This window comes from Thalassophryne amazonica, chromosome 23 (genome assembly GCF_902500255.1).
Source record: "Thalassophryne amazonica chromosome 23, fThaAma1.1, whole genome shotgun sequence".
Classification (NCBI taxonomy): Eukaryota; Metazoa; Chordata; class Actinopteri; order Batrachoidiformes; family Batrachoididae; genus Thalassophryne; species Thalassophryne amazonica.
The window spans coordinates 8018128-8045602 of NC_047125.1; the positions used below are offsets into that span (position 1 = coordinate 8018128).

At 46.4% G+C, this 27475-nt stretch overlaps 1 protein-coding gene across 1 annotated transcript in view; it reads right to left on the reverse strand.

Moving 5' to 3' along the window:
- The window catches only part of zanl (zonadhesin, like), a 222749-nt gene that overhangs the window by 1139 nt on the left and 194135 nt on the right, over positions 1 to 27475 (reverse strand). Inside the window, 10 exon segments of the mRNA XM_034165014.1 lie at positions 3339 to 3397; positions 4889 to 4982; positions 5068 to 5199; positions 15939 to 16074; positions 16204 to 16406; positions 18956 to 19086; positions 20077 to 20238; positions 26174 to 26375; positions 26474 to 26603; positions 26735 to 26982. Coding sequence (XP_034020905.1) covers positions 3339 to 3397; positions 4889 to 4982; positions 5068 to 5199; positions 15939 to 16074; positions 16204 to 16406; positions 18956 to 19086; positions 20077 to 20238; positions 26174 to 26375; positions 26474 to 26603; positions 26735 to 26982 — 1497 coding nt within the window.

Consider the following 27475-nt stretch of genomic DNA (forward strand, 5'->3'; position numbering starts at 1 on the left):
AAGCCTGATGTTTTGGATACGGCTGCTCATGATTGTTATACTGAACTCTGACCTTTGCCCTGTTTCTTGGAACTCCCTCGTAAAAACACTCACAGACTCCTCTACTCTTCCGTGATGGATCTTCTGTCACATGTTTTTGATTAAAGAACCCTGAATCCTCAGTCCTGCCTGTTCTCTGTGCTGGGGTCATCGCAATACTCACACTGTGGGTCCAAGGATGTTCAAGGATAAACCCACATATCACAATATCTACAATAGACTGCTACTTTTGAAAACTACAGTTGGACCGGTTATCTGCCAGGGTGGTTGCCCCCCCATGGTAGTTCTGTACTTTGGTGGATGCAGCGATGTGTTGCACCAGTGCATGCTCCCACACCTGATCTGGCAACAAGCTAACAACACTTAATATTTGAAAGTTTTTCCCCCAAAATATCAAATTCTCGACTTCAAATTATGCAATATGGAATCCCGCCTACTGACACACGGCGATAGTACACACTACTGAAAGTCAAAATATTTTCAGCTTGGCACAGCAGCACGGCCAGACTGCATTCATCCTCAATGATGCCCAAAAATGGACCCTGTTCTCATATAAAAGACTTTGACCAGGACTGTCCACAAATGTCAAAGCTGTCAAAATGAATCTTGACCACATTTTGTTGATTCACAAGACTTCCCTATGATGGCAAGAGGATTTGTAAAAGTTCCACGACATATATTGAAGAGGAGCTCGTTCTTCTACATATTTGCCTTCATCAACAATTTACTTGTAAGGACTTTGTAGAGAGCAGCGTCACCCAGTGGGAAGGACGTTAAGGTAAGTGGCATAATCTGGCATTTTAAAAAGTTTCTTGACAATTTCTGAGGTAAATATGCACGTTTACTACCATAGGGAGTCTCTCCATGATACCGGACAATTCTATTGGGTATGAATGGTAGCCTATTCATTGGGGGCAAGAAATGGTTTACAGAGTAGATTAGGTTGCCCCATTTCAGAGTGATGGTGTTTCCATTTGAAATCAATATTGGACAAATTAAAACAGTTTTTGTCCCGAGTGAACGTTCTCCTTCAAGCAACTGGATGGCAGTGGTTCTACTGCTGCGCTCTAATTGTAAAATGCTTAATCCAATTATTCATTCAAAAGCTTTTAACAGTAATTTAATCAATTTCTTGGATCTTCCATGGTGACTAAAGTGACACCCATCTTGGGGTATGTAAACGTTGGCTGAAAATCTGACATTGTGAATAAAAATTGAAACAATACTATTTCATAACTGCTAATTTTTAAATAGCCCCATATGGAAATAAAGTCAAGACATTAAGGGACTGAAGATGTAGTTATTGTTTAATGAAACAACTGATGTGCAATTCAAGTCAAATCTGGCAGAATACATTGGGGTGGATTATATTTAAAATTTTGGTTACTATAGGTCAGTTTGAAAGGCTGTAAAATCAAGAAGCTACAGGATATTTATTGCTAACATGCTAGAATGAACGTCAGCGATATATAGCTTTCAGAAAAATATTGTTAGCATTTACATCCCCAACCTCCAAATGGTAGTTATGGCCCCGCCCACTCCATACACTTACTATGAGACAACATGCAGGATGTTTTTAATTATTAAAAACTACATTGCATCCGGAAAACATTCACAGCGATTCACTTTTTCTACATTTTGCTATATTACAGCCTTATTCCAGAGTGGATGAAATTCATTTTTCCTCCTCAAAATTTTACACACAACACCCCATAATGACAATATGAAGTATTTTTTTGATTTTTGACAATTTATTAAAAATGAAAAATCTAATAATGTGCTACCCAGACATGTTCATGTTGATGTTGTTTTGTATTGCAAAGTTTAATAAAATATAAGTGACAAAAAAACAAACAAACTAGGAAATCACAAGTACATAAGTATTCATAGCCTTTGCCATTAAGCTCAAAATTGAGCTCAGGTGCATCGTGTTTCCAGTGATCATCCTTGAGATGTTCCTACAGCTTAACTGGAGTCCACATGGGGTAAATTCAGTTGACTGGACATAATTTGGAAAGACACACACACACCTGTCTATATATAAGGCCCCTCAGTTGACAGTGCATATCAGAGCACAAACCAAGCATGAAGTCAAAGGAACTGTCTGTAGACCTCCGAGACAGTCCTGTCTCAAAGGTTAAACCTGGGGAAGGGCAGAGAAACATTTTTGCTGCTTTGAAGGTCCCAATGAGCACAGTGGCCTCCATCATCCTTAAATGGAAGACATTCAGATTCACCAAGACTCTTCCTAGAGCTGGCCGCCCTTCTAAATGCAGCGATCGGGGGAGAAGAACCTCAATCAGGGCAGTGACCAAGAACCTGATGGTCACTCTGTCAGAAGTGCAGCATTCCTCTGTGGAAAGGCACATGGCAGCCCACCTGGAGTTTGACAAAAGGCACCTGAAGGACTCTCAGACCATGAGAAACAAAATTCTCTGGTCTGATGAGACAAAGATTGAACTCTTTGGCGTGAATGCCAGGTGTCATGTTTGGAAGAAACCAGGCACCATCCCTACAGTGAAGCATGGTGGTGGCAGCATCATGCTGTGGGGATGTTTTTCAACAGCAGGAACTGGGAGATTAGTCAGGATTGAGGGAAAACCTGCTCCAGAGTGCTCTTGACCTCACACTGGGGCAATGGTTCACTTTTCAGCAGGACAATGACCCTAAGCACACAGCCAAGATATCAAAGGAGTACTTTCAGGACAACTCTGTGAATGTCCTTGAGTGGCCCAGCCAGAACCCAGACCTGAATCTGACTGAACATCTCTGGAGAGATCTGAAAATGGCTGTGCATCGACGCTCCCCATCCAACCTGATGGAGCTTGAGAGGTGCTGCAAAGAGGAATGGACAAAACTGCCCGAAGATAGGGGCACCAAGCTTGTGGCATCATATTCAAGAAGGCATGAGGCTGTAATTGCTGCCAAAGGTGCATCAAAAAAAAAAAAAAAAACTTTTTCCACATTGTCATTATGGGGTATTGTGTGTAAAATTATGAGGAAAATATGAATTTCATCCATTCTGGAATAAGGCTGTAATATAAAATGTAGAAAAACTGAAGCACTGTAAATACCTTCCAGATGCATTGTATTTCAACGGCCATTATTTCTGGCTTGGTTGTTATTTTATGTGTTTCCCGCAATATGTTGAAACTGGGGCAATTCGTTTTTCAACAGTAGGGTTTGTCTTATTGCAAAATAAGGTCTGTTGAAGAAACCAAACGTGGTCTCACTGGTGTGACGCTCGTATTGTAACAGACTGATAACAGGGTGACTCCCTGTTCAGCTCAGTTTCTTACTTGTTGATTTCATGCTGAGTTTTTTCTTCAGTGGCTTCCAATCTCTAACCTTTGCACTCCTGTGAAGAGAACAAACAAGGTTTAGGCAACAGTTTGAACATGTAGCAAACAATTAGCACATCTTTTTTCTTATGTGACAGTGAGGATGTGCAATTCAGGTCAATGGAAAGCTACTAGCAAAAAAAAATTACTGTATTTTTTGGAGTATAAGTTTCAGCTGTCAAACTAAAATGCCTCTTGTAGTGGAGTACAAGCAAAAATTGTGACTTGTACTCGAGAAAATACAGCACTTTGGACTATCCATGACTGAATGTTCTGGAGTTATGGGGGTAAAAACATCAAAAATGGTGATAAAGGTCAGTTTTAGTTAAAGTTCCTCCCATTTTGCTAAAAAGTGATGCAAATTATTTCTTGAATTAATAGGATTCAGATAGTTTGCACCATCAGTCATGCTTAGTTATCACGTTATGGGTTTACATGTCATAGAATCCAATGGATGTTGACCTTGTTTGACCATTACTGTGGAGATCAAACATTCAACATCTTCAAAACCATTCCATTTATTCATCCTCTTTGCTCAACAACAAAAAACTGCATCATGTTTTACCAGAACTGGATCAACTTTAACTTTTGACCCTTGTACAAACTGAACTAGACCTTTGTCAAAGTTCTTGCTGTTTTTACCCCATAACTCCAGACCATTCAGTCATAGATAGTCCAAACTATACCTTTTTGGAATCTCAATGATTAAACAAATAATGTGGTATGCTTCACAGTATGATTGGAGCATTTTTAATTTTTGACCCTTGTGTAATCCATATTGACCCCTATCCAGCTCCATCTACCACCCTTGTATGTAGTATTCTTTTTCCAAGTCTCTATAGATAGACGACCAAAATGCCTTATCAAAAGAACTGCCACCCTAGGTGGTAGTGACCAATCTATCTGACCTATGGACTACTTCTAACATTTCAGCCACACCCACAAAAAACTAAATAGAACTAAAGAATGAGACAAAACAAAACTGGAGATAGAAAAAAAGCAGATTTTAAAACTGATTCTCTTGAAGGAGCAATGGTACATTTACAAAGTAAATATCAAACAGTATGACACATTAAATAAGAGCAAAAATGTAAATATCTTGCATTGCCAGGCCGGAAGTATTTTCATTCATGCACATCTCCACATGGTTCATTATTTTTGTGTTAGTTTAATAAAAAAAATCATCATCTGGTTTGTGCATTGTGCACACAAATTCATTATTATATGACTTGTCAAACACATAAATTCAAATATTTCCTCTTGAAGACATTGGACAGGACTTGTAGTCCGTCCTGCACACCATCACATGCTGCGCTACCATTGTATGAAGTTTAATTGATGTTTCATTGATAGACATCATGCTTCCTACACCCCACATCCCCACCCCAATTTTTATTTGTGGGGGTACAAAGAATATCACAAGTGAATGTGATCATGTGTGCACAAACCCAGACACACACACACTTTGACATGGTCGAGTACACACAGAACGACCAGGAAAGACTCACTTCTTTTTGTGTTTGAAAAGACAAACTGTGGCCGTCACTATGGCAATGACCGTGACTGACGTCAGCACTGCAATCAGGATGATCCACTTTGTTTCTGAAAGGCCAACGACAGCGGCTTCAGCTTTCCAGGCTCAGCAGGGGAAAATGAGATATAAGTGTTGGAGTGCGTTTAAGCGTACCTAAACCTGTGCTCTGTAGTTTTGTACAGTCCACGCCCTCGTAGCCCTCTGGACACCGACAGCCGTAGGTGTTGTTGCTCATGTCCACACAGGTTCCACCATTCAGACAGGGATTATCCAGGCAGGGACTCGCTGCAAGACAAAGCAAGAAATAGCTTTTATGTCAATCTATACCATCATTCTCCAAGGCACAAATCTGTGTGAATGACGTATATGTTAGTTAGTTTGTTTGGCGAAAAACATCAAAGCCACATATACTAGGTTGCAAAAGCAACTCTAAAGTACAGTAGTGTTCAGAATAATAGTAGTGCTATGTGACTAAAAAGATTAATCCAGGTTGTGAGTATATTTCTTATTGTTACATGGGAAACAAGGTACCAGTAGATTCAGTAGATTCTCACAAATCCAACAAGACCAAGCATTCATGATATGCACACTCTTAAGGCTATGAAATTGGGCTATTAGTAAAAAAAAAAAGTAGAAAAGGGGGTGTTCACAATAATAGTTGTGTGGCATTCAGTCAGTGAGTTTGTCAGTTTTGTGGAACAAACATCAAATGAATCAGGTGTCCCGTATGTAAGGATGAAGCCAGCACCTTTTGAACATGCTTTTCTCTTTGAAAGCCTGAGGAAAATGGGACGTTCAAGACATTGTTCAGAAGAACAGCGTAGTTTGATTAAAAAGTTGATTGGAGAAGGGAAAACTTATACGCAGGTGCAAAAAATTATAGGCTGTTCATCTACAATGATCTCCAATGCTTTAAAATGGCCAAAGAAAACCAGAGACGCGTGGAAGAAAATGGAAAACAACCATCAAAATGGATAGAAGAATAACCAGAATGGCAAAGGCTCACCCACTGATCAGCTCCAGGATGATCAAAGACAGTCTGGAGTTACCTGTAAGTGCTGTGACAGAAGACGCCTGTGTGAAGCTAATTTATTTGCAAGAGTCCCCTGCAAAGTCCCTCTGTTAAATAAAAGACATGTGCAGAAGAGGTTACAATTTGCCAAAGAACACATTAACTGGCCTAAAGAGAAATGGAGGATAAATTTTGTGGACTGATGAGAGTAAAATTGTTCTTTTTGGGGTCCAAGGGCCGCAGACAGTTTGTGAGACGACCCCCAAACTCTGAATTCAAGCCACAGTTCACAGTGAAGACAGTGAAGCATGTTGGTGCAAGCATCATGATATGGGCATGTTTCTCCTACTATGGTGTTGGACCTATATATCACATACCTGTTGGGGAAAGTGTAGTGACACGGACCCACAACAGGGGGCGCAAATGAACGGTCAATAAATGAGCCAAAAGGTAACAATTTAATGTTGTGAATGTGCACAACGATTATACAGACAATCACAGAATCGGATAGCAGTCAATACACCAAGGTGACATGTGGGCAGGCTCGAGGATAGAAGACGTCTGTCCTGAGAAGAGCCGGAACCACACGATTTCCACCGCCACAGAACCTGGTGAATACTGGAGCCGCCAAGTCCCGAATTCCCAGGTGATCACCGTCCCCGACTGTCGGATCTGGTACTGCTGGCGAGGAGCACAAACAGTGAGATGTGGGTGTGTGCACACCCAGTAACAAAAACAGTCAGAAGGTGGAAAGTCACCTCCACCTCTAATCACACACTCGTGCAGCTCCTGTTAAACCACTTATCTGGTTTGGGTGTGAAGCGAGGACGTCGGTTCTCTCACTGACGGCCAACCCAGCTGAAAGTGCACCACAGGACAACGGTTGCAAACAGATCAGACGTAAGTCACAGTTCAAATACTGCAGAGAATATTACCTTCACAGGTAGATGATATCTCGGCAACGAGGTGGAGATGACGTCCAGTCTTTATGGAGTGAGATGATGTAGTGTAGATGGGTGACAGCTGTCAAGAGATAATGAGTGACAGCTGTCACCCCCGGCTGTGTCCGTGGCGGCAGCGCCCTCTCATGCCTGAAGCCCGCACTTCAGGCAGGGCGCCCTCTGGTGGTGGGCCAGCAGTACCTCCTCTTCTGGCGGCCCACACAACAGGACCCCCCCCTCAACAGGCGCCTCCTGGCGCCCGACCAGGCTTGTCCGGGTGACGGCGGTAGAAATCGGCCAGGAGGGCCGGATCCAGGATGAAGCTCCTCTTCACCCAGGAGCGTTCTTCGGGGCCATACCCCTCCCAGTCCACCAAATACTGGAACCCCCGGCCCATCCGACGGACGTCCAGGAGCCGGCGCACCATCCAAGCCGGCTCCCCGTCGATGATCCGGGCAGGAGGCGGCGCCGGTCCGGGAGCACAGAGGGGTGAGGTGTGGTGATGTTTGATCCTTGACACATGAAAGACCGGGTGGATCCTCAGTCCTGCCGCAGTGAAGCTCCAACTCCCGGCTTCACTGCGGCAGGACTGAGGATTTTGAGGATCTTGTATGGCCCAATATACCTGTCCTTGAGTTTCGGGGAGTCCACCTGGAGGGGGATGTCCTTCGTGGATAGCCACACCCTCTGCCCGGGCTGGTAAGCAGGGGCCGGGGATCGCCGGCGGTCTGCATGGGTCTTTGCCCTCATCCGGGCCTTCAACAAGGCAGAACGGGCGGAGCGCCACACCCGACGGCACTTCCGCAGGTGGGCCTGGACCGAGGGCACACTGACCTCTCCCTCCACCACGGGAAACAATGGGGGCTGATACCCCAAACACACCTCAAATGGGGAGAGGCCGGTGGCAGAGGACACCTGGCTGTTATGCGCATACTCGATCCAGACCAGATGTTTACTCCAGGCCATCGGGTGTGCGGACGTCACACAGCGCAGGGCTTGCTCCAATTCCTGATTGGCCCGTTCTGCCTGTCTACTGGTCTGCAGGGTGATACCCGGACGAGAGGCTCACAGTGGCCCCCAGTTCCCGGCAGAAGCTCCTCCAGACATGTGAGGAGAACTGGGGACCACGATCAGAGACGATGTTGGTAGGTATCCCATGCAGATGGACGACGTGGTGGACCAGGAGGTCTGCAGTCTCCTGGGCCGTGGGGAGCTTCGGGAGGGCCACGAAGTGGGCCGCCTTGGAGAATCGGTCCACTATCGTGAAGATGGTCGTCATGCCCTGGGACGGCGGGAGGCCCGTGACAAAATCCAGACCGATGTGGGACCAGGGGCGATGAGGCACAGGAAGTGGCTGAAGAAGTCCCTGTGCCTTCTGATGGTCTGCCTTGCCCCTGGCACAGGTGGTGCTGGCCTGGATATATCCCAGGACGTCGGCCTCCAGGGACACCCACCAGAAGCGCTGCCGGACCACTGCCACGGTCCTTCGCACCCCCGGATGACAGGAGAGCTTAGAACCGTGACAGAAATCCAAGACAGCAGCTCTTGCCTCTGGTGGGACGTAGAGTCTGTTCTTCGGCCCTGTTCCGGGGTCCGGGCTCTGTGCCAGGGCCTCCCGGACGGTCTTCTCCACGTCCCAGGTGAGGGTAGCCACGATAGTGGACTCCGGAATGATGGACTCCGGTGGATCCGACAGCTCAGTCTTGACTTCGTCTTCATGCACCCGGGACAACGCATCCGATCTCTGGTTCTTGGTCCCGGGGCGGTAGGTGATTCAGAAGTCAAAACTGCCCGAAGAACAGTGACCAGCGGGCTTGCCTGAGGTTCAGCCGCTTGGCGGTCCTGATATACTCCAGGTTCCGATGGTCAGTGAAAACAGTGAAAGGCACAGACGCTCCCTCCAACAGGTGTCTCCACTCCTCAAGAGCCTCTTTCACCGCAAGGAGTTCTCGATTGCCGAAGTCATAGTTCCGTTCAGCTGGGGTCAACCTGCGAGAAAAGTAGGCACACGGGTGAAGAACCTTATCGGTCTCTCCGCTCTGGGATAGCACGGCTCCTATCCCTGAGTCAGAGGCGTCCACTTCAACCACAAACTGGCGGCTAGGGTCGGGCTGCACCAGAACTGGTGCAGACGAGAACCAGCGTTTCAACTCCTTGAACGCGGCTTCGCACCGATCCGACCAGGTGAAGGGGACTTTTGGAGAGATCAGGGCTGTCAGGGGGCTAACTACCTGACTGTAGCCCTTAATGAACCTCCTATAGAAATTTGCAAAGCCGAGGAACTGTTGCAGCTTCCTACAGCTTGTTGGTTGGGGCCAATCTCTCACCGTCGCAACCTTAGCCAGATCAGGGGCGACGGAGTTGGAGGAGATGATGAACCCCAGGAAGGACAAAGAGGTGCGGTGAAACTCACACTTCCCGCCCTTCACAAACAGCCGGTTCTCCAACAACCGCTGCAGGACCTGACGTACATGCTGGACATGAGTCTCAGGTTCCGGGGAAAAGATGAGTATGTCATCCAGATATACAAAGACGAATCGGTGCAGGAAGTCCTGCAAGACATCGTTTACCAATGCTTGGAACGTCGTGGGGGCGTTAGTGAGGCCGAACGGCATGACCAGGTACTCAAAATGACCTAATGGGGTGTTGAATGCCGTCTTCCATTCGTCTCCCTTCCGGATCCGAACCAGGTGGTACGCATTCCTAAGGTCCAGTTTGGTGAAAATTTGGGCTCCATGCAGGGGCGTGAACACTGAATCCAACAGGGGTAAAGGGTATCGATTATGAACCGTTATGTCGTTCAGCCCCCTGTAATCAATGCATGGACGGAGTCCGCCATCTTTCTTGCCCACAAAAAAGAAACCTGCACCCATCGGGGAGGTGGAAGTCCGGATCAACCCGGCAGCTAATGAGTCCCGGATGTAGGTCTCCATTGATTTGCGCTCAGGACGTGAGAGATTGTACAGCCTGCTGGGCGGGAACTCAACGCCCGGGACCAAATCAATGGCACAATCGTACGGACGGTGCGGGGGAAGGGTGAGCGCCAGATCCTTGCTGAAGACGTCAGCGAGATCGTGGTACTCAACCGGCACCGCCGTCAGATTGGGAGGGACTTTAATTTCCTCATTAGCATTTACACCGGGAGGAACCGAGGATCCTAAACAATTCCGGTGGCAGGTTTCGCTCCACTGAGCCACAACCCCAGACGGCCAATCAATCCGGGGATTGTGTTTAATCATCCATGGGAAGCCCAAAATCACGCGGGAGGTAGAAGGAGTTACAAAAAACTCAATCTCCTCCCAGTGATTCCCAGACACTACCAGGGTTACAGGTAGTGTCTTGTGTGTGATAAATGGGAGAAGAGTGCCATCTAGTGCTCGCACCCTCACTGGCGAAGAAAGCGCCACCAGAGGGAGCCCTACCTCCCTTGCCCATCTGCTATCCAGCAGATTCCCTTCTGACCCCGTGTCCACCAGTGCTAGGGCTTGAAGGGTTAAATCCCCGCTCAGGATTGTAACTGGGAGTCGTGTTGAAAGATGTGTATGACCCACGTGAATGTTTTGACCCCCCCTCAGCCCAGTCTCTAAGGGCGGGCGTTTGTGTTTTGACCGTTTGAGGCAGTCTCTCTGCTGATGCTCACTCGAGCCGCAGATAAAGCACTCCCGCGGACCAGCCTCCTCTGTCTGAATGTGGCCCTGCTCGTGTCCCTAGCATCGTCAGCAGGGAGAGCTGTAGCCACACGGAGCGCTGTGGCTGTGGAGCGTGGGGAAGACGGCTCCCTTTCGGACCCGGGAGGAAGAGGGATGGCTTGTGCCTGACCACGCCCTTCGCCTCGCTCCCGTTGGCGTTCTTCTAACCGATTGTCCAATCGTATAACCAAATCGATAAGCTCAGCCAAATCCCGCGGTTCCTCCTTAGCCACCAGGTGCTCCTTCAGGACCGACGACAGTCCGTTTATGAAGGCGGCGCGGAGCGCAGTCATATTCCAGCCGGATCTCGCAGCTGTGATGCGGAAGTCGACTGCATATTCGGCTGCGCCGCGGCGCCCCTGTCTCATTGACAGCAGCACAGTAGACGCGGTTTCGCCTCTGTTAGGGTGATCAAAAACAGTTCTGAGCTCCCTCACAAACCCAGTATAAGAGGCAAGGAGCCGTGAACTTTGTTCCCAAAGCGCTGTAGCCCAAGCACGTGCCTCACCTCGAAGCAAATTAATCACGTAAGCCACCTTGCTGGCGTCAGACGCGTACATCACGGGACGCTGTGCAAAGACGAGCGAACACTGCATAAGAAAGTCCGCGCACATCTCCACACAACCTCCGTACGGCTCTGGGGGGCTTATGTATGCTTCAGGGGATGGTGGGGGGGGTCATTGAATGACCAGTGGAATGTCTGTATTCGGCACCGGGTCGGCAGGAGGAGGAGCTGCAGCAGCGCCCTGAGCGCGCGCTTCCACCTGTGCGGTGAGAGCCTCCATCCTACGATTAAGGATGATGTTTTGCTCGGTCATCAGGTCCATCCGAGCGGTAAAGGCGGTGAGGATGTGCTGCAACTCACCAATCACGCCTCCAGCCGACGCCTGTGCACCCTGCTCTTCCATTGGCTGTCCAACAGATGGTTGACGCCCCTCGGGATCCATGACGTTGGCCGAGATATCCTGTTGGGGAAAGTGTAGTGACACGGACCCACAACAGGGGGCGCAAATGAACGGTCAATAGATGAGCCAAAAGGTAACAATTTAATGTTGTGAATGTGCACAACGATTATACAGACAATCACAGAATCGGATAGCAGTCAATACACCAAGGTGACGTGTGGGCAGGCTCGAGGATAGAAGATGTCTGTCCTGAGAAGAGCCGGGACCACACGATTTCCACTGCCACAGAACCTGGTGAATACTGGAGCCGCCAAGTCCCGAATTCCCAGGTGATCACCGTCCCCGACTGTCGGATCTGGTACTGCTGGCGAGGAGCACAAACAGTGAGATGTGGGTGTGTGCACACCCAGTAACAAAAACAGTCAGAAGGTGGAAAGTCACCTCCACCTCTAATTACACACTCGTGCAGCTCCTGTTACACCACTTATCTGGTTTGGGTGTGAAGCGAGGACGTCGGTTCCCTCACTGACGGCCAACCCAGCTGAAAGTGCACCACAGGACAACGGCTGCAAACAGATCAGATGTAAGTCACAGTTCAAATACTGCAGAGAATATTACCTTCACAGGTAGATGATATCTCGGCAACGAGGTGGAGATGACGTCCGGTCTTTATGGAGTGAGATGATGTAGTGTAGATGGGTGACAGCTGTCAAGAGATAATGAGTGACAGCTGTCACCCCCGGCTGTGTCCGTGGTGGCAGCGCCCTCTCATGCCTGAAACCCGCACTTCAGGCAGGGCGCCCTCTGGTGGTGGGCCAGCAGTACCTACTCTTCTGGCGGCCCACACAACAATACCAGGTATCATGGATCAGTTTGGATATGTCAGAATCCTTGAAGAGGTCATGTTGCCTTATGCTGAAGAGGACATGCCCTTGAAATGGGTGTTTCAACAAGACAATGACCCCAAACACACTAGAAAACAAGCAAAATCTTGGTTCAAAACCAACAAAATTAATGCCTCGCAGATGTGAAGAAATCATGAAAAACTGTGGTTATACAACTAAATACTAGTTTAGTGATTCACAGTATTGCTAAAAAAGCAGTTTGAACATAATAGTTTTGAGTTTGTAGCGTCAACAGCAGATGCTACTATTATTGTGAACACCCCCTTTTCTACTTTTTTTTACTAATAGCCCAATTTCATAGCCTTAAGAGTGTGCATATCATGAATGCTTGCTCTTGTTGGATTTGTGAGAATCTACTGAATCTACTGGTACCTTGTTTCCCATGTAACAATAAGAAATATACTCAAAACCTGGATTAATCTTTTAAGTCACATAGCACTACTATTATTCTGAACACTAATGTATGTGTTTTTAAGCACATTATGAACTCCATTGCCCAAGGTTGACTCAGCTCATGCTAATGTTAACCTGTTAGCTTCACGTTATGTGCAGGTGGAACCAAATTCAAATCTTTCATGCGGTCCGAAACGTTCTTCTCCAATGTAGTAAGATAAAGAAGCAGTTTCGGAAGATTCAAAGGCTTCGACAAGTTTGAGATTACCAGCAGTACCCATAATTCCCAGTTAGACCGCATGAAAGGAAAATGCTTAAGGGGAACGAACTGAACGCAAGAACACCAGTAGCCATAAAGTAGCAGGACAGCAAATACGCCCAAGAAGAGGTCAACATGATGAAGTTAATCAGTAAGATTGACCCAGATAAATATAATTTGTTTTTATGAGTACTTCATGTATGCTTGGTGGTCTATTCTTTAGCAACAGACAGACGATTTTGACCAAAGACAATCTCTGAGCGGTATCACCGATGGCAAGACGAGGACTCGTTTGTGTCGAGGTGATGCCTCAACACTTAAACGAGTCTCACAGGTAACTGCTTCATCACAAGCTTCATTACTTAAAGTCTTTATTTATTACCATCTCATTAGAGACGACTGATATCTACTGGTCAGATAAGTTGGAGGTCACAAAGCACAGTTTCTGTAAACATGGAACAGCAAGAAATATCATTGTCATTATTAACAACACAAACACGGGGGATCGATGGTTGATGACACAACTCCAAAACAACCAACACATTTTTGAATTAACTGCTCTACATTCATCTTTAATATGTATACGTCACAGACATGAACGAGCAAAGCTCTTCAGCATCTCAAAATGTCATTTAGGTCCTTCAGACTTTTTTGTTTTCAGTAAATGCTTCTGAGGAGCATATGCATAGAAAAAAAATCTTCAGCTTGATGTTTCACTGACAGACATCACGCTTCCTACACCTCACCCGCCACCAAAGCCCCCCAAGACCCCCCAACTACGCCCCTCTTAATCCCCTGCCACTTTAAGCATTTTTTTTATCTTGTTGCTGTAAATTCAGATTCTAACTTTTCAAGCTACTTCACAGTAGGGCTGTACAATAATGAATTAAATATATACCAAGTTGTAGAGATTTGCTATCAGTTTGAGTTTAAGGAAGATGATATTAGACATTATAAAATGGCTGTTTACTCACCAATATAACTAGGAGTCCGTGGTTCAGACGATGTGTTCAAATTCAAAACTGGCTCAAACATTTTTCTTCTTCTACTAAGGTGGATTTGAACTTTTTTGTAGAACACAGCACCAACTACTGTACAGGAGGGACCAGGCAGTAAATGTGTGTCACTGATTTCAAAATAGCCTTTTTCAACCAGACATGCGGTGCCGTGACATGTCAGTCATCCGGGTGGCACCTGGGGTGTCCAATCAGATTTCAGGGGAGTTCAGTGCAACCCAGCTACACCCATGCCAGGAAGTGTTCAACATTTGACATTTCCTCTTTCACTGTGGGCTCAAATTTTAGCACTTCCTGTTTCAGTCTCAACCTCCCACTGAATTCCCACAAGATCCCATGAGATCTCATTTATTGTCAAACCAGAAAGTGTTCAACAATTGACTTTTTTTAATTTATTGACACAAACAAAAAGTTACACAGAAACCTTACAGAGGATTAAATACAACAGCAAAAAGAACATACCAAAGAACAGGTTAATAAAAAAAAACCCAGATCAAAACCAAGGGGCAATTATTAAAAAAAAACCTTCCAAAATTAAACACATCTGACATTTCCTGTTTCACTGTGGACTCAAAATTTGGCACTTCCTGTTTCAGTCTGAACTTGCCACCGGATTCTCGCGAGATTCCATGAGATCCTGTCTACTGTCAATCCAGGAACTGTTTGACATGTGACATTTCCTGTTTCACTGCGGGCTCAAAATTTGGCACTTCCTGTTTAGGACTCCCTGTACCATGAACTGCGCGTCGCTTTGCTCCTACGATTCTTAGGATTCTTTCATGCATGACTGTAGATCACACCTTATATTTTTTATTTTAAAGGCATTTTCTTTTGGAATTTGTCCAGAGGCAGTCCTGCGTGTCCTGGGACTGTTTTGTGGGGTTTTTCTTTGTTTTTGTGCCCTGTCTCCTGTCACTCGTGTGTACGTGCGTGTCCAAGTTCATGCGTGTGTGTGTGTGTGTTCCATCCTGTGCACCTGTCTCCCCACTTCTTGCATATGTATGAATGCGTTACATCGTTTGCACCTGTCTCCCCGCTTCTTGCATGTGTATGTATGCGTTACGTCGTGTGCACCTGTCTCCCCGCTTTCTGAATGTGTGTGTGTCCACCTGTTGCCCCATCTCCTACGTGTGTTTATGTCATGCATGCCACCTCCGCATCGCTCTCTGTGTCTTGTGTGTCAGGTGTTGAGTTTGTGAGATGTCTGGATCATCCGTGTTTGTGTCTGCGTCTGTTCCTGGTCTGTGCCCCGGCGTTCATCTTGCTTCGTGTGTGTATTTCAGGCTCTTAGTTCCTCATTTGACCTGTTGTATTCATGCTTTGTTTGTGATTGTCTTGTATGGTTGTTATTCATGCATGTTTCTTTCTTTGTTAGTGGTTACCTCTAAGGTTGTCTTTTATTTCCATGTTTATTTCTCTTCTTCTGCAGTGTTGGTTGTTTTTTGTTTTATATTTTCACACTCACCTTTTACTGTTCCGTTTTATGATCGGTCTCCGTTTATTGTCTGTTTGGTTATGTGTCGCCGTGTGTTCTGTTATTCACATGCTGCTGTTAGTTCTATCTTCCAAGTTTACTTGCACACCTGTCGTTCATTAGTTTGGTCTTCATAAGTTGCTCCTTTTTCTCTATTCAGGTGTGGGTCCATTGTATGTTGGTTTTGAGTGTTTGTCGTCTCTGCTCTCTGTAGTAAGTATTGTTGGTGTTTTCCCCCTCTATGTAGTTCCTGTATTTTTTAATCAGTTAATCCTGGTTCCCTCACTGTTTGTTCAAGATCTCTCGGTCACCTTGGATTATTAAAGCATTTGGGTTTTTGCACACATGCCTCTGAGTCCTGGCTGCCTGCTTTTGGGCTTCAAATTGTCTTCGTTCCTGGCTGCTAATCATAAGAGGGACACACACGTACTTCTGTAACAGCCCCGTCTGAAGTTGGAGATGGTGCAGACATAGCCATCCTGGCACTTGTTAGCCTGGCAGACAGCCCCTGTGGTGCCACATTCACAGGCCTGGGAGCAGTCCTCAGTCACAAACCGCTCCTTCAGCTGCATCAAGGAGGGAGAACAAAAGGAATGGATAAAAAAAAAAACAACAAAAACAAACTAATTTAGCATTTGCATGGTGGAAAACATTTGAGCTTTAGGGCGGTGACAGAGGTGTTTGGAGCCACTCACCGGGTAGTATCTGTTGAGGAAGGTACAGCCACATTGTGTATATGGAACACAGAGTCCCTCACTCATCACAAATCCCGGGGCACACTGACACCCCTCAACGCAGGACGTGATGCCACACTCAGAAGGTGCTGCCAGGTCAGAACAAGAGGCAGGGCAAGGTGACATACAGGAGGAGTAGGTGCTGTTGGTGCCACACAAAAAGACTGAGAGAGACAGAGAGACGAAAAGAACAGTAGAGCTTTCAGACTTTGTGGCCTTTGTTATTATCTGCTTTTACATTATGAAATAAAGAAGCCAAACAGGACTGGACAAGCTGTGCCTGATATGACCTCATGAGGTCTGTGCATACAAGAATTAAAGGTGTCCTAACGCTGGGATCCAGCCCCCTGTCACCCTCAATTGGAGTAAGCAGGTACAGAACCTTAAATGTTAATTCTAATCCAATTACATTTTTCCACAAATCTGATTGGTTAATCGTGTGAGCTTTCAGACCGTATAGTATCGGTATAATAATATACGAGGTCTGTTAGAAAAGTATCGTACCTTTTTATTTTTCAAAAACTATATGGATTTGATTCATATGTTTTTACGTCAGCCAAGCTTGAACCTTTGTGCGCATGCGTGAGTTTTTCCACGCCTGTCGGTTGCGTCATTCGCCTGTGGGCAGGCTTTGAGTGAGCACTGGTACACCCCTCTCGTCGTCGTTTCATTATCGTCGTTATTTTCATTATTATCACAAGAGCTGGACAACAGCCATTTTCCGGCAGATTTCACTTTTAACAAGAGATTTTGTCATGGAAAGCCGCGCGGAGGCTTCGCACGTCACGACCGATTCGCTGATGAAGCGAGACAAAGGAACACCTCTGTTTCAGAGTGTTAGAGGACAATTTGGGACAAGCCCAGCTCTCCACAATTTCTCTTATACTCACTCGACTGGTAAGCACTGAAAGCCGAGATAGGCATGTTCCAACTTGTCCCCTGGCACTCCGAAACGGACGTGTTCCTTTGTCTCGCTTCATCAGGGAATCGGTCGTGACACGCAAAGCCTCCACGCGGCTTTCCATGACAAAATCTCTTGTTAAAAGTGAAATGTGCCGGAAAATGGCTGATGTCCAGCTCTTGTGATAACCAGAGAAATTGCACACGACGGTTCCAGCTACACACATCGATCAGTTTATAAATAATGTGGTGGTTTCTGCATCTCGATGGCGGCTCGGAGCGCGGCGCACCGTGCGCCATTGTGGGCCGTCCTTAAAGCTGTAGTAACACTCCTTATTCTCTGTGAAGCCCGTAAAATTTTCACCGAAAGCCAGATACATTTTTAGAATGGTTTCCAGCTGCCTGTGTCTAACAGTTTCTGAAAAAAGTCTGATGGAAAAAAAGCCCAAATCATTCCGCCATTTCCTCGCAATGAAACAATGACGAGAGGGGTGGAGCAGTGCTCACTCAAAGCCTGCCCACAGGCGAATGACGCAACCGACAGGCGTGGAAAAACTCACGCATGCGCACGAAGGTTCAAGCTTGGCTGACGTAAAAACATATGAATCAAATCCATATAGTTTTTGAAAAAAATAAAAAGGTACGATACTTTTCTAACAGACCTCGTATAATAATGGTGGCAAAATATTAGACCATTTCACATTTGGATGTATTACTCCACGCCCTGACCGGTGTTCTGACAAGAAGTCATTCCTGTTGAATGTCATTCTTATCCTCCACGCAACTGTGTACGCACGTGCAATATTGTCAGGACGCGGAACTGTCAATTTATGCAACAAGACGCACAATTCAACAGAACACCAGCTGCACGCGCTGCTAGCTGTTAGCTGAGAGCGAGAGATATCACCGCCAAAATGGGTGAATTTAAGCTACCACACGAAAGTATTGATGTGGATTCTGATACAGAATTACCGTTTCACATTTGATGGATTACTCCGTGCCTTGACCGCTGTTGGAGCGACGCTGCCTCGGCTCAACGGAAAGCCTCACCGACTGAATTACTTACAGAAAAATACACCGTACAAACGATGGAATTGAATTAGAATGGGAATAACCCCCTTGTGTCTGATGATTTGCGGACGTTCATGCTGTTATATGGTCGCAAATAGCCATTTTACCATCATGACTTTTGGTGCGTGTGTCAGTTAATGCTCAAACCTTCAGAATTAGCGAATGACTTTAAAAGATATGTGCGATATTTTCATTTTGTAAAAATGACAGAGTTGTCTTTAATGTCAATAAACTGTCCAGAATTAGTTTTGTTTATAAATGAAACCATGAGTGAAAAGTGCCTTGCTTTTGATGTCTCTTGCCACACGTCTGTGTTGTTGTGTGTGAAAAGTAAGAGACTCTTCCTTACAGCAGCCGGATGGGTGCATAAAGACAAAAGCTCTGTCTCGTTGTTCATTTTGTGTTTGTGATCACGTCTCATTTTACTCAGAAGCCCCTGTGGTGCTTAAAGTCGAAACTGGCTTATCAGCAGCCGACAGTGTACCGAACCAATACTAAAAGTTAGCGGTTAGCTGTAAATTCCGATAATTTTTTAGTGGGTTAGGGTTAGGGTTAGGTGAATAGGTGAATTTAGGAAATGCAGAGATTTATCAAGATCAAAAGGAAATTGAATCATCTAGTGACTGTGAAGTGGCTTCGAGGGTCCCGGGATCGGACTAAATCTCCGCTTTAAACTGTAACTTCTGATAAGTCAAGTCATAAGTGACAGAGCAACAACCCGTGCTGTGGTTCAGCATCTTACCACAGTCCAGTTCCTCCCTCCAGGGCCCCAGTTTGATTCCTGCCTCCTGACAGGCTGCAGCGTAAGCTTCATAGCTGGCACAGCGCAGCTCGGCACTGCCTTGCTCAGCACAGAGGTCAAATATGCAGTCACTAATGAACACACACACACACACACACAATGAGTAGGTGCAACGTATGTCTGTTTGATCCCCTACTCCTCCCAGGTGCTTTAGCTGATTTCTACCACACAAGGTACACTGATAAATGTTGACCCTGAAATTGCCCTTCAAGAATTCATTTTGGCCAAGGTCAATGTCACTGGGATCAAAGGACAAAATGCTGAGTTACTGAGGTATGTTCCAAAATTGCCTTGGTCTAGATCATTAGCCCACTCTTCCCACGTCCACTGGCTGGTTTTACTTAACGTGTTACTATGAAGGTCAATCCTGGAATTGCCCTTAAAGTGTTCTATTTGTCAAGGAATATTACTTTCAACCCAGTGTTGACCAAACCTGGCACACACATGCAGGTGGATTCTGGAATTGCCCTGATAAGCTCAGCCAAAGGTCAGTCACTTGGGTGAAGGTGAAAATCATTAGGGCAAAAGTCAGACTTTCAGTACGCAATGAATTCTGTTTTTTCCCTGGAACTTCTACACTTACCTATCTGTTTGCCTTAGCACTTAGCATGTTCATTCTCCAGGGTACTATTACCAGAAAACCACTTTTCCAAAAAACTGTTCAGTCTCTAAAGTTTAATTCTCTTGTATATAACTTGGGCATCGTGGTATTAAATATGTTCTCACTCCATATACAGTAGAGTATGTAAAAGAGGTGGTCAAACTTTTTAAAAAGCAATAAATACAAAATAGAGTCCACCACAATATCCAACACATATATGCAATATATGCACACAATATGCAACACATGGATATTATATTAAAAGAAAATACCTTAAAAGGTGAATTTCCTTAGGTATGGTAAAATCAAGACAATACCCTTAGGTCTCTAAGGGTTAAATTTAATTTTTTCATTTGGTTAGTCATCAGTCGTAGTGTGTGCGCATCACTCAGACAATTCCGGGTGACTAGTTCTAGATCATACACATCACTTACAGTTCACCAAGCATACGACTACTTACTCATGGTAGACGTTGGGTAGCAAGGTAGCGTGGCAGGCTGCAAAGGGTCCAATGGAATTAGACAGTGCCCCACACTGGTCTACACCATTATAATAGTCAAGCTGAGAATTAGAGCAGTCTGTTGTCGTAAACCCTGAATCTGGATCAGTCTCCAACTCTCGCCTATTGATGGACAGAGGAAAGTACAGAAGGATTGAGGGAACTTTGTTAAAGTTAGCTGCACCTACAAGGTCTTACTCATGAAAATGGAATTCTGTTATCAGCTGTAACTAATAATGTTTGAGATGTCAAAGGTAAAGTGGGTGTTCCATGAGTCTTGAACACAGAGCGCCTGAATCATTCTCCTTATTCGAACTCCCAAGACATTTTTAAGGCTGCAATGTAAAATGCCAAAATCAAGAACGTCGCACTTGTGGCGGTACTTCATAATGCCAAACTTACTGAGTTTTCAGGGTGAAACATTTCCATTTTCTAAAAGCAAACCCATAACAAGGTTATCTTCAAAGCTAAATAGTAAGTATTTCATATTCAAATTACAAAGAGGTAAAAAAAAAAACAACAAGTCTGTTGTAATGCACCAGACTTTTGTGACTTGTTTGTAAATAAAAAGTCTCAAAGAAGAACACAAGAACAGAGAATTTGACCTTTTAAGTTTCTAGGTGTGATTACACATCACTGCCACTTGATGGACTCCCCTCCTTACGAATTCTAAGTGTAGAAAGTCACAACCCTCAGCAATGGCCAAGCTGAGGCAAAAGTAAAAAACAAGAATTGATGACATCACATGACATAAATAAATAAATAAACTAGTTTGGAACAAGTTTGGATCATTGGAAAGCCAAAGCTTTTCTTGAAGCCCAGTCAACAGCACCTAGTTACAGCTGATATCAGCTATGCTAAGAAACTGATTGAAGGGGAACAGCAAGAGGTTTCCAAGCACGTACACAATGAAGGAGTTGGTACCCAGGAGAGTTGTTGTGACTTTGTTTCAGGAGCAGCAAAGACTTAGTCATGCAGATTATAGATTTTCTGGTGGTATGGAGTATCTGAAGGTCTCTAAATTGATCTGACATCATGACCAAGATATATACAGACTGATCTATGTAGAACTGTGTAACCATTTCACCATCAGCTCGTAAAATATAAAACCATTTTATGTTTCACTGCATAAAGCATTAAATCCCTTTAAACTTGAATCAGATATTGAATCAGGCATGTCCATGTAAATAAAGTGTCTCAGGTTAGCTATGACTCTCACTCACTCATCTCCAACCGCTTTTCCAGGTTCGAGTCGCGGGGGAAACAGCTCCATCAGGGGACCCCAGACTTCCCATTCCCGTGGCACACTGACCACCTCTGACTGGGGGATCCTGGGGCGTTCCCAAGCCAGTGTGGAGATATAATCTCTCCACCTAGTCCTGGGTCTTCCCCGGGGTCTCCTCCCAGATGGACATGCCTGATACACCTCCTTTGGGAGGCGCCCAGGAGGCATCCTTACCAGATGCCTGAACCACCTCAACTGGCTCTTTTCAACACGAAGGAGCAGTGACTCTACTCCGAGCTCTGAACGGATGACCGAACTTCTCACCTTATCTCTACGGGAGACACAAGCCACCCTCCTGAGGAAGCCCATATCGGCAGCTTGTACCCGCGATCTAGTTCTTTAGGTCATGACCCAACACTCATGACAATAGGTGAGAGTAGGAACGAAGATTGACCAGTAGATCGAGAGCTTCGCCTTTTGGGTCAGCTCCCTTTTCGTCACAGCAGTACGGTAGAGCGAATGCAATACCGCTCCTGCTGCGCCGATTTTCCGGCCAATCTCACGCTCCATCGTCCCCTCACTCGTGAACAAGACCCCGAGGTACTTGAACTCCTTCACCTGGGGCAAGGCCGTATTCCCTACCTGGAGTAGGCAATCCATCGATTTCCTGCTGAGAACCATGGCCTCAGATTTAGAGGTGCTGATCCTCATCCCAGCCGCTTCACACTCGGCTGCAAACCGATCTAGTGAGGTCACCAGCCGATGAAGCCAACAGGACCATATTATCTGCAAAAAGCAGTGATGAGACCCTGAGCCCACCAAACTGGAAGCCTCCCCCGACTACGCCTCGATATCCTGTCCATGAATATCACAAACAGGATTGGTGACTTAAACTCCTCCACTTGAGGCAGTGTCGGAGTCGAGCCGCTGCTCCTCCACGTCGAACGTTGCCAGTTGAGGTGGCCCAGGATCTTTTCCGGATGCCCCCTGGACACCTCGCTGGAGATGTGTTCCGGGCACGTCCCATCGGGAGGAGGCCCCGGGGAAGACCCAGGACACGCTGGAGGGACTATGTCTCTCGGCTGGCTTGGGAAAGCCTTGGGGTTCCTCCGGAGGAGCTGGGGGAGGTGTGTGTGGATCGGGAGGTCTGGGCGGCTTTGCTTGAGCTGCTGCCCCCTTGACCCGACTCCGGATTTGCGAGTACAGAGATTGGATGGCCCTGAGAAGGGACCTCCTCATTCAATACTCCTGCAGCACCTCCCACAGTATCTCCCGGGGTACCCGGTTATACACCTTCTCCAAGTACACAAAACACATGTAGACTGGGTGGGCATACTCCCAGGCACCCTCCAGGATCCTTGTGAGAATAAAGAGCTGGTCGGTTGTTCCACGACCAGGACGGAACCCACATTGTTCCTCTTCAATCTGAGGTTGGACTATCGGCTGAACCCTCCTTTCCAGTACCCTGAAGTAGACTTTACCAGGGAGGCTAAGTAGTGTGATGTCCCTGTAGTTGGCACACACTCTCTGGTCCCCCTTTTTAAATATGGGGACCACCACCCGAGTTTGCCACTCCTTAGGGCTTGTCCCAGACCTCCAGGCAATGTTGAAGAGACGTCTCATCCAAGACAATGCCTCCACACCCAGAGCCTTCAGCATTTCTGGACAGATCTCATCAACTCCCGGGGCCTTGCCACTGCGTAGTTGTTTGACTACCTCAGTGACTTCCACCAGGGAAATTAATGAAAATCCTCCATCAGCTTCCAGCTCTGCCCCTACTATAGAGGGCGCTCCAGTCTGATGCAGGAGTTCCTCAAAGTGTTCATTCCAGTGCCGGATTACATAATCAGTTGAAGTCAACAGAGTCCCATCCTCACTGTAGACAGCTTGGATGGTTCCCCGTGTTCCCCTCCTAAGGTGCCTCACGGTCCGCCAGAAGCACCTTGGTGCTGACCTTAAGAACTCCATGGTTGCTCTGAACTCTTCCCACACCCGCTGCTTTGCTTCTCCCAGAGCAGAGGCTGCTCCCCTTTGGCTCCTCCAGACGTTCCCAGTTCACCCGCACTATCCGTTTGGGCTTACCAGGTCTGTCCAAAGGCCTCCCCCACCCTCTGATCCAACTCACCACCAGATGGTGATCAGTTGACAGCTCTGCCCCTCTCTTCACCCGAGTGTCCAGAACATGCGGCCTCAAATCAGATGGTACGATCACAAAATCGATCATCGATCTTCGGCCTAGGGTGCTGTGGTACCATGTACACTTATGAGCATCCTTATGTTCGATCATGGTGTTAATTATGGACAGTCCGTGACTAGCACAGAAGTCCAATAACAAACAACCATTCGGGTTTAGATCAGGGAGGCCATTCCTCCCAATTATACCTCTCTAGGTGTCTCTGTCATTGCCCATGTGTGCGTTGAAGTCCCCAGCAGAACAATGGAGTCCCCCACCGGAGCACCATATAGGACTCCAGGGACTCCAAGAAGGCAAAATACTCCAAAATACTGTTCGGTGCATACGCACAAACAACACTCAGAGCTCCTCCCCCCCTCAGAGCTCATGAGTATCCCCACACCCGCCCGGCACCTCACCTGCTGGGCGACTCCAGAGAAGAATAAGGCCCAACCCCTATCAAGGAGAGTGGTTCCAGAGCTAAGGCTGTGCATGGAGGCGAGGCCCACCAGATTGAACTGGTATTACTCCACCTCCCGCACAAGCTCTGGCTCCTTCCCCCACAGCGAGGTGACATTTCACACCTCCATAGCTAGCCCCTGCTGCCCGGGTCTGGTCCATCGAGGCCCTCGACTTTCACTGCCATCCAAAGGACAGCGTACCTGACACCAGCGGTTCCCCCTGCAGGTAGTGAGCCCACAGGGTGGAGATTGAAAGCCCACATTGCTTTTTCGGGCTGTGCCTGACTGGGCTCCGTGGCAAGCCCAGCCACCAGGCACTCGCTGACGGGTCCTAGATGAGGGGCTCCAGATGAGGGCCCCGGGCTTCCTCCGGACCAGATCATGTTTCCTCTACCTCGTTCTATCATCGTGTCTTGTGAACCATTCTTAGTCTGGCCTCTCGCCTGAGACCAATTTGCCATGGGAGACCCTAGCAGGAGCACAAAGCCTCCAGACAACACAGCTCTCAGATTCATGGCGGCACACAATCCTCTCCACCACGATACGGTGTAAGGTGATGGTTCCCAGAGAGGCTCTCACTCATGAATAATTAGTGAGGCTGACGGGAATACTGGTTTTCTTAAACCTTAATAAAATACCAATTAACTCACTTAGGAATGATTCATCAACACCAAGCAATGATTCACCACACACAATATCTCAATTATACTGAACACAAATGAGAAGAAAACATTTCACAAAAAAGAAAAAAGAAGCTATAAGTCTCCAAAAGATTCAGTTTTTTTGTCTGTTCACTCTGAGTGCACGCCTCTTTTGTAATTGTTATTTTAACAAGCTTGCATTGGAATCGTTGGCACACTTTAATGTTGGAGCTCATGGAGAACCAGAACATCATCATTCCATTTGGAAAAGTTGGAAACAGCTCCTACCAGGTGGAAAAATCCCCTCTGGGATGTGTCTGTCTGAAGCAATGGAGGAGCAAGGAACAGCCTCATCCATGCCCTCACCAACAGCAGACGGAACACGTCCACAGCACGTGACCCACACCTGCACCACCTGCTGAAGCTCCTCAGGTCCACGATCTCCTCTGACGTCGGCCACGTGTCTTCCACGAGGCAAATAACATCGAAGTCTGTCCCATAATTGACTTTGTTTTTACATCCGGGCACCCACACTGACAAATGTTATTCCAATTTCTACCTTTTCCACTCAAGTCCAGTACCGTGAGCATGAGTTCGTGCCGCGCATCCGTTCATCCACCTCAACATGGAACTGCTATCAGTCCTGGATGATGACCACCCGGGCATAAAATTGGTCTATGCCCACTTTTTGAAAGTAACCATGCAACTGATGCTTCCAGATGAAATGATGTTCTCCAGCTGCTGGGGTCCTCCTGGTCCAGGACCTGCGTGCTGGATCATGCCCGGAGAAATGCGTAACATGAAATATCATAATATAAAAAATATCATAGCTGATGTAAATGCTCTCTAACTAACTGCTTGTTTGACCAAAAGTCATTCCAGTGGTACCCAAGGATTCTCCAAGGATACCTAGTACCAAAGACATCTAGTTGTTGCTTTAGGTCACTCGTCAGCATCAAAGTCTCACAACCATACAGTAAGACAGGAAGTGCCAGGATCCCAAAGACGTGGACCTTCATACATATCAGCTCTGTTCAGTGTCCTCATGACTCCATGAGCTCTTTCCAGGTAAATCCTCACCTCAGAGATATAGGTTACCAATTAATTGTGTACACTTTCACCTCAGACAAGTACACGTCTGATGGCTGAACACTGAAAACCCTGAATCTTAGTCTTGATCCAGAGTGACCACAAACCTGAACATCTTGATTCCTAGCTCAGTATCGTCAAGTATCGAAGTCAAGTTCAGGAAACCTTCCCTTGCTAATAAAGGCACCAGAGCCACTGCTTTCCACAAGCATAAGCTCAACTAACTTTTTTGACTTTTTAAAATTTTCTTGCTTCTGGAGCAGCATTTTTAAACCTTATGAAAACAACTGAATTTTTTCAGTGTCATACATACAAACAAACAAGAATCTCCAACACAGCTCCACAAATGGTCCATGATAACAATAATTATTAAGTCTTAATTATCAGGTCCTGTCAAGAGGATAATACAGTCCAAAAAATAAACTCAGCAGAAAAATTAATTTCCACAGTACCCCAGATGTGGTTTTACCTGTATACGTGGAGACTGTGTGGAAGCTCATGGAGCTTCTGTCCATCACTCTGTTGGTCAGTGGTCCTCCAGCTTTCCCCAAACACATTCAAATCCCTGACAACAGTCCCATCTGGCTTCACGTACTCATTTCTGGTGACGCCGTCATAGTTTCCACACAGACCTCTGACAGAGTTCTTATAGGTGCTCGGCAACATGACCTCTGACACACAAGCAGAGAGACACATGGAGGGAAATGAGCAATCTCATGAACAAGTCAAAGAAGTCCTCTGTTAGCGGTGGTGTGGACGTGTCTTTTACCTCCACGACTGCGGCCATCAAAGCGCACTGTAAGTCCAAAGTCAGTGGTGAGCTGAACCTGCCTCGAGTTCATCGTAATGGTCAAACCTGAAACCGGATACAGAGGAGGAGAAACACGTTCCCCATTCACCTGTAGAAGACAGAGTGTGGAGTGAAGCACGTGGAATTAAGCCGTCTTTATCCGAGACAGTCTCCTGCCAGTTTGCACTCTGGCATTCAAAAATAGTGAAATAAATACTGCTTTTAATACAAAATACTGACCAGAACTGACTTCTTCTGCAGGAAGCGCACTTTTACCCCGTAAACATCAATGTGCATCTGATTCAAGAAGGACACTCTCCTGTTTCCACCACGTCGAATGTTCTTCCCTTTCACAGTGAAGGCTGACTGGAAAGTCTCCAGGTTGTGGCTCTCTGTAAGGATATAGGTGTAGGGTCCCTGGAAGTGATGCGAGAATCGGTCGAAGGTCTGGTAGTGAGGGTCCCCAGAAATGCTGCACTTGTCAAACCCTAGAGGATGTAAACAGCAAACACAGAATTAGTAAAATGGGCTGTAATCAATGAAGCACCATGCTTTCCTTATAACCTAAAAAATATGACCACCAACCAGAAGCAGGTTTACCATTTAGTTGGCCTGCCTCTGCAACAAAAGCTCTACATAAAGTCACGCTCTGGATGATGGCGGTCTTGATGGTGGTGGTCTTGATGGCACGGGTGTGTACTAGATGCTGGCGGCTGGGAAATCCTCCCGCTTTGGCTCTGATGCTGGGTCCTCTGCTTTAGGGGTTGAGCAATTTCAATTTTTCAGAGCAACTGTCAAAGGAATTATACAACCACCAGTTTGTGATACCCCCCGCCACAGGGGAAGTGACTCTATGGACAAGTACAAATATAATGACTGCACCACCTGTGACCTTAAGCTTGACTTCCAAGACACCAACACTGACGTATGGCTTCCATATCCAACACAATCCAAGATACTGTGCCAACGTACTTACTGGAC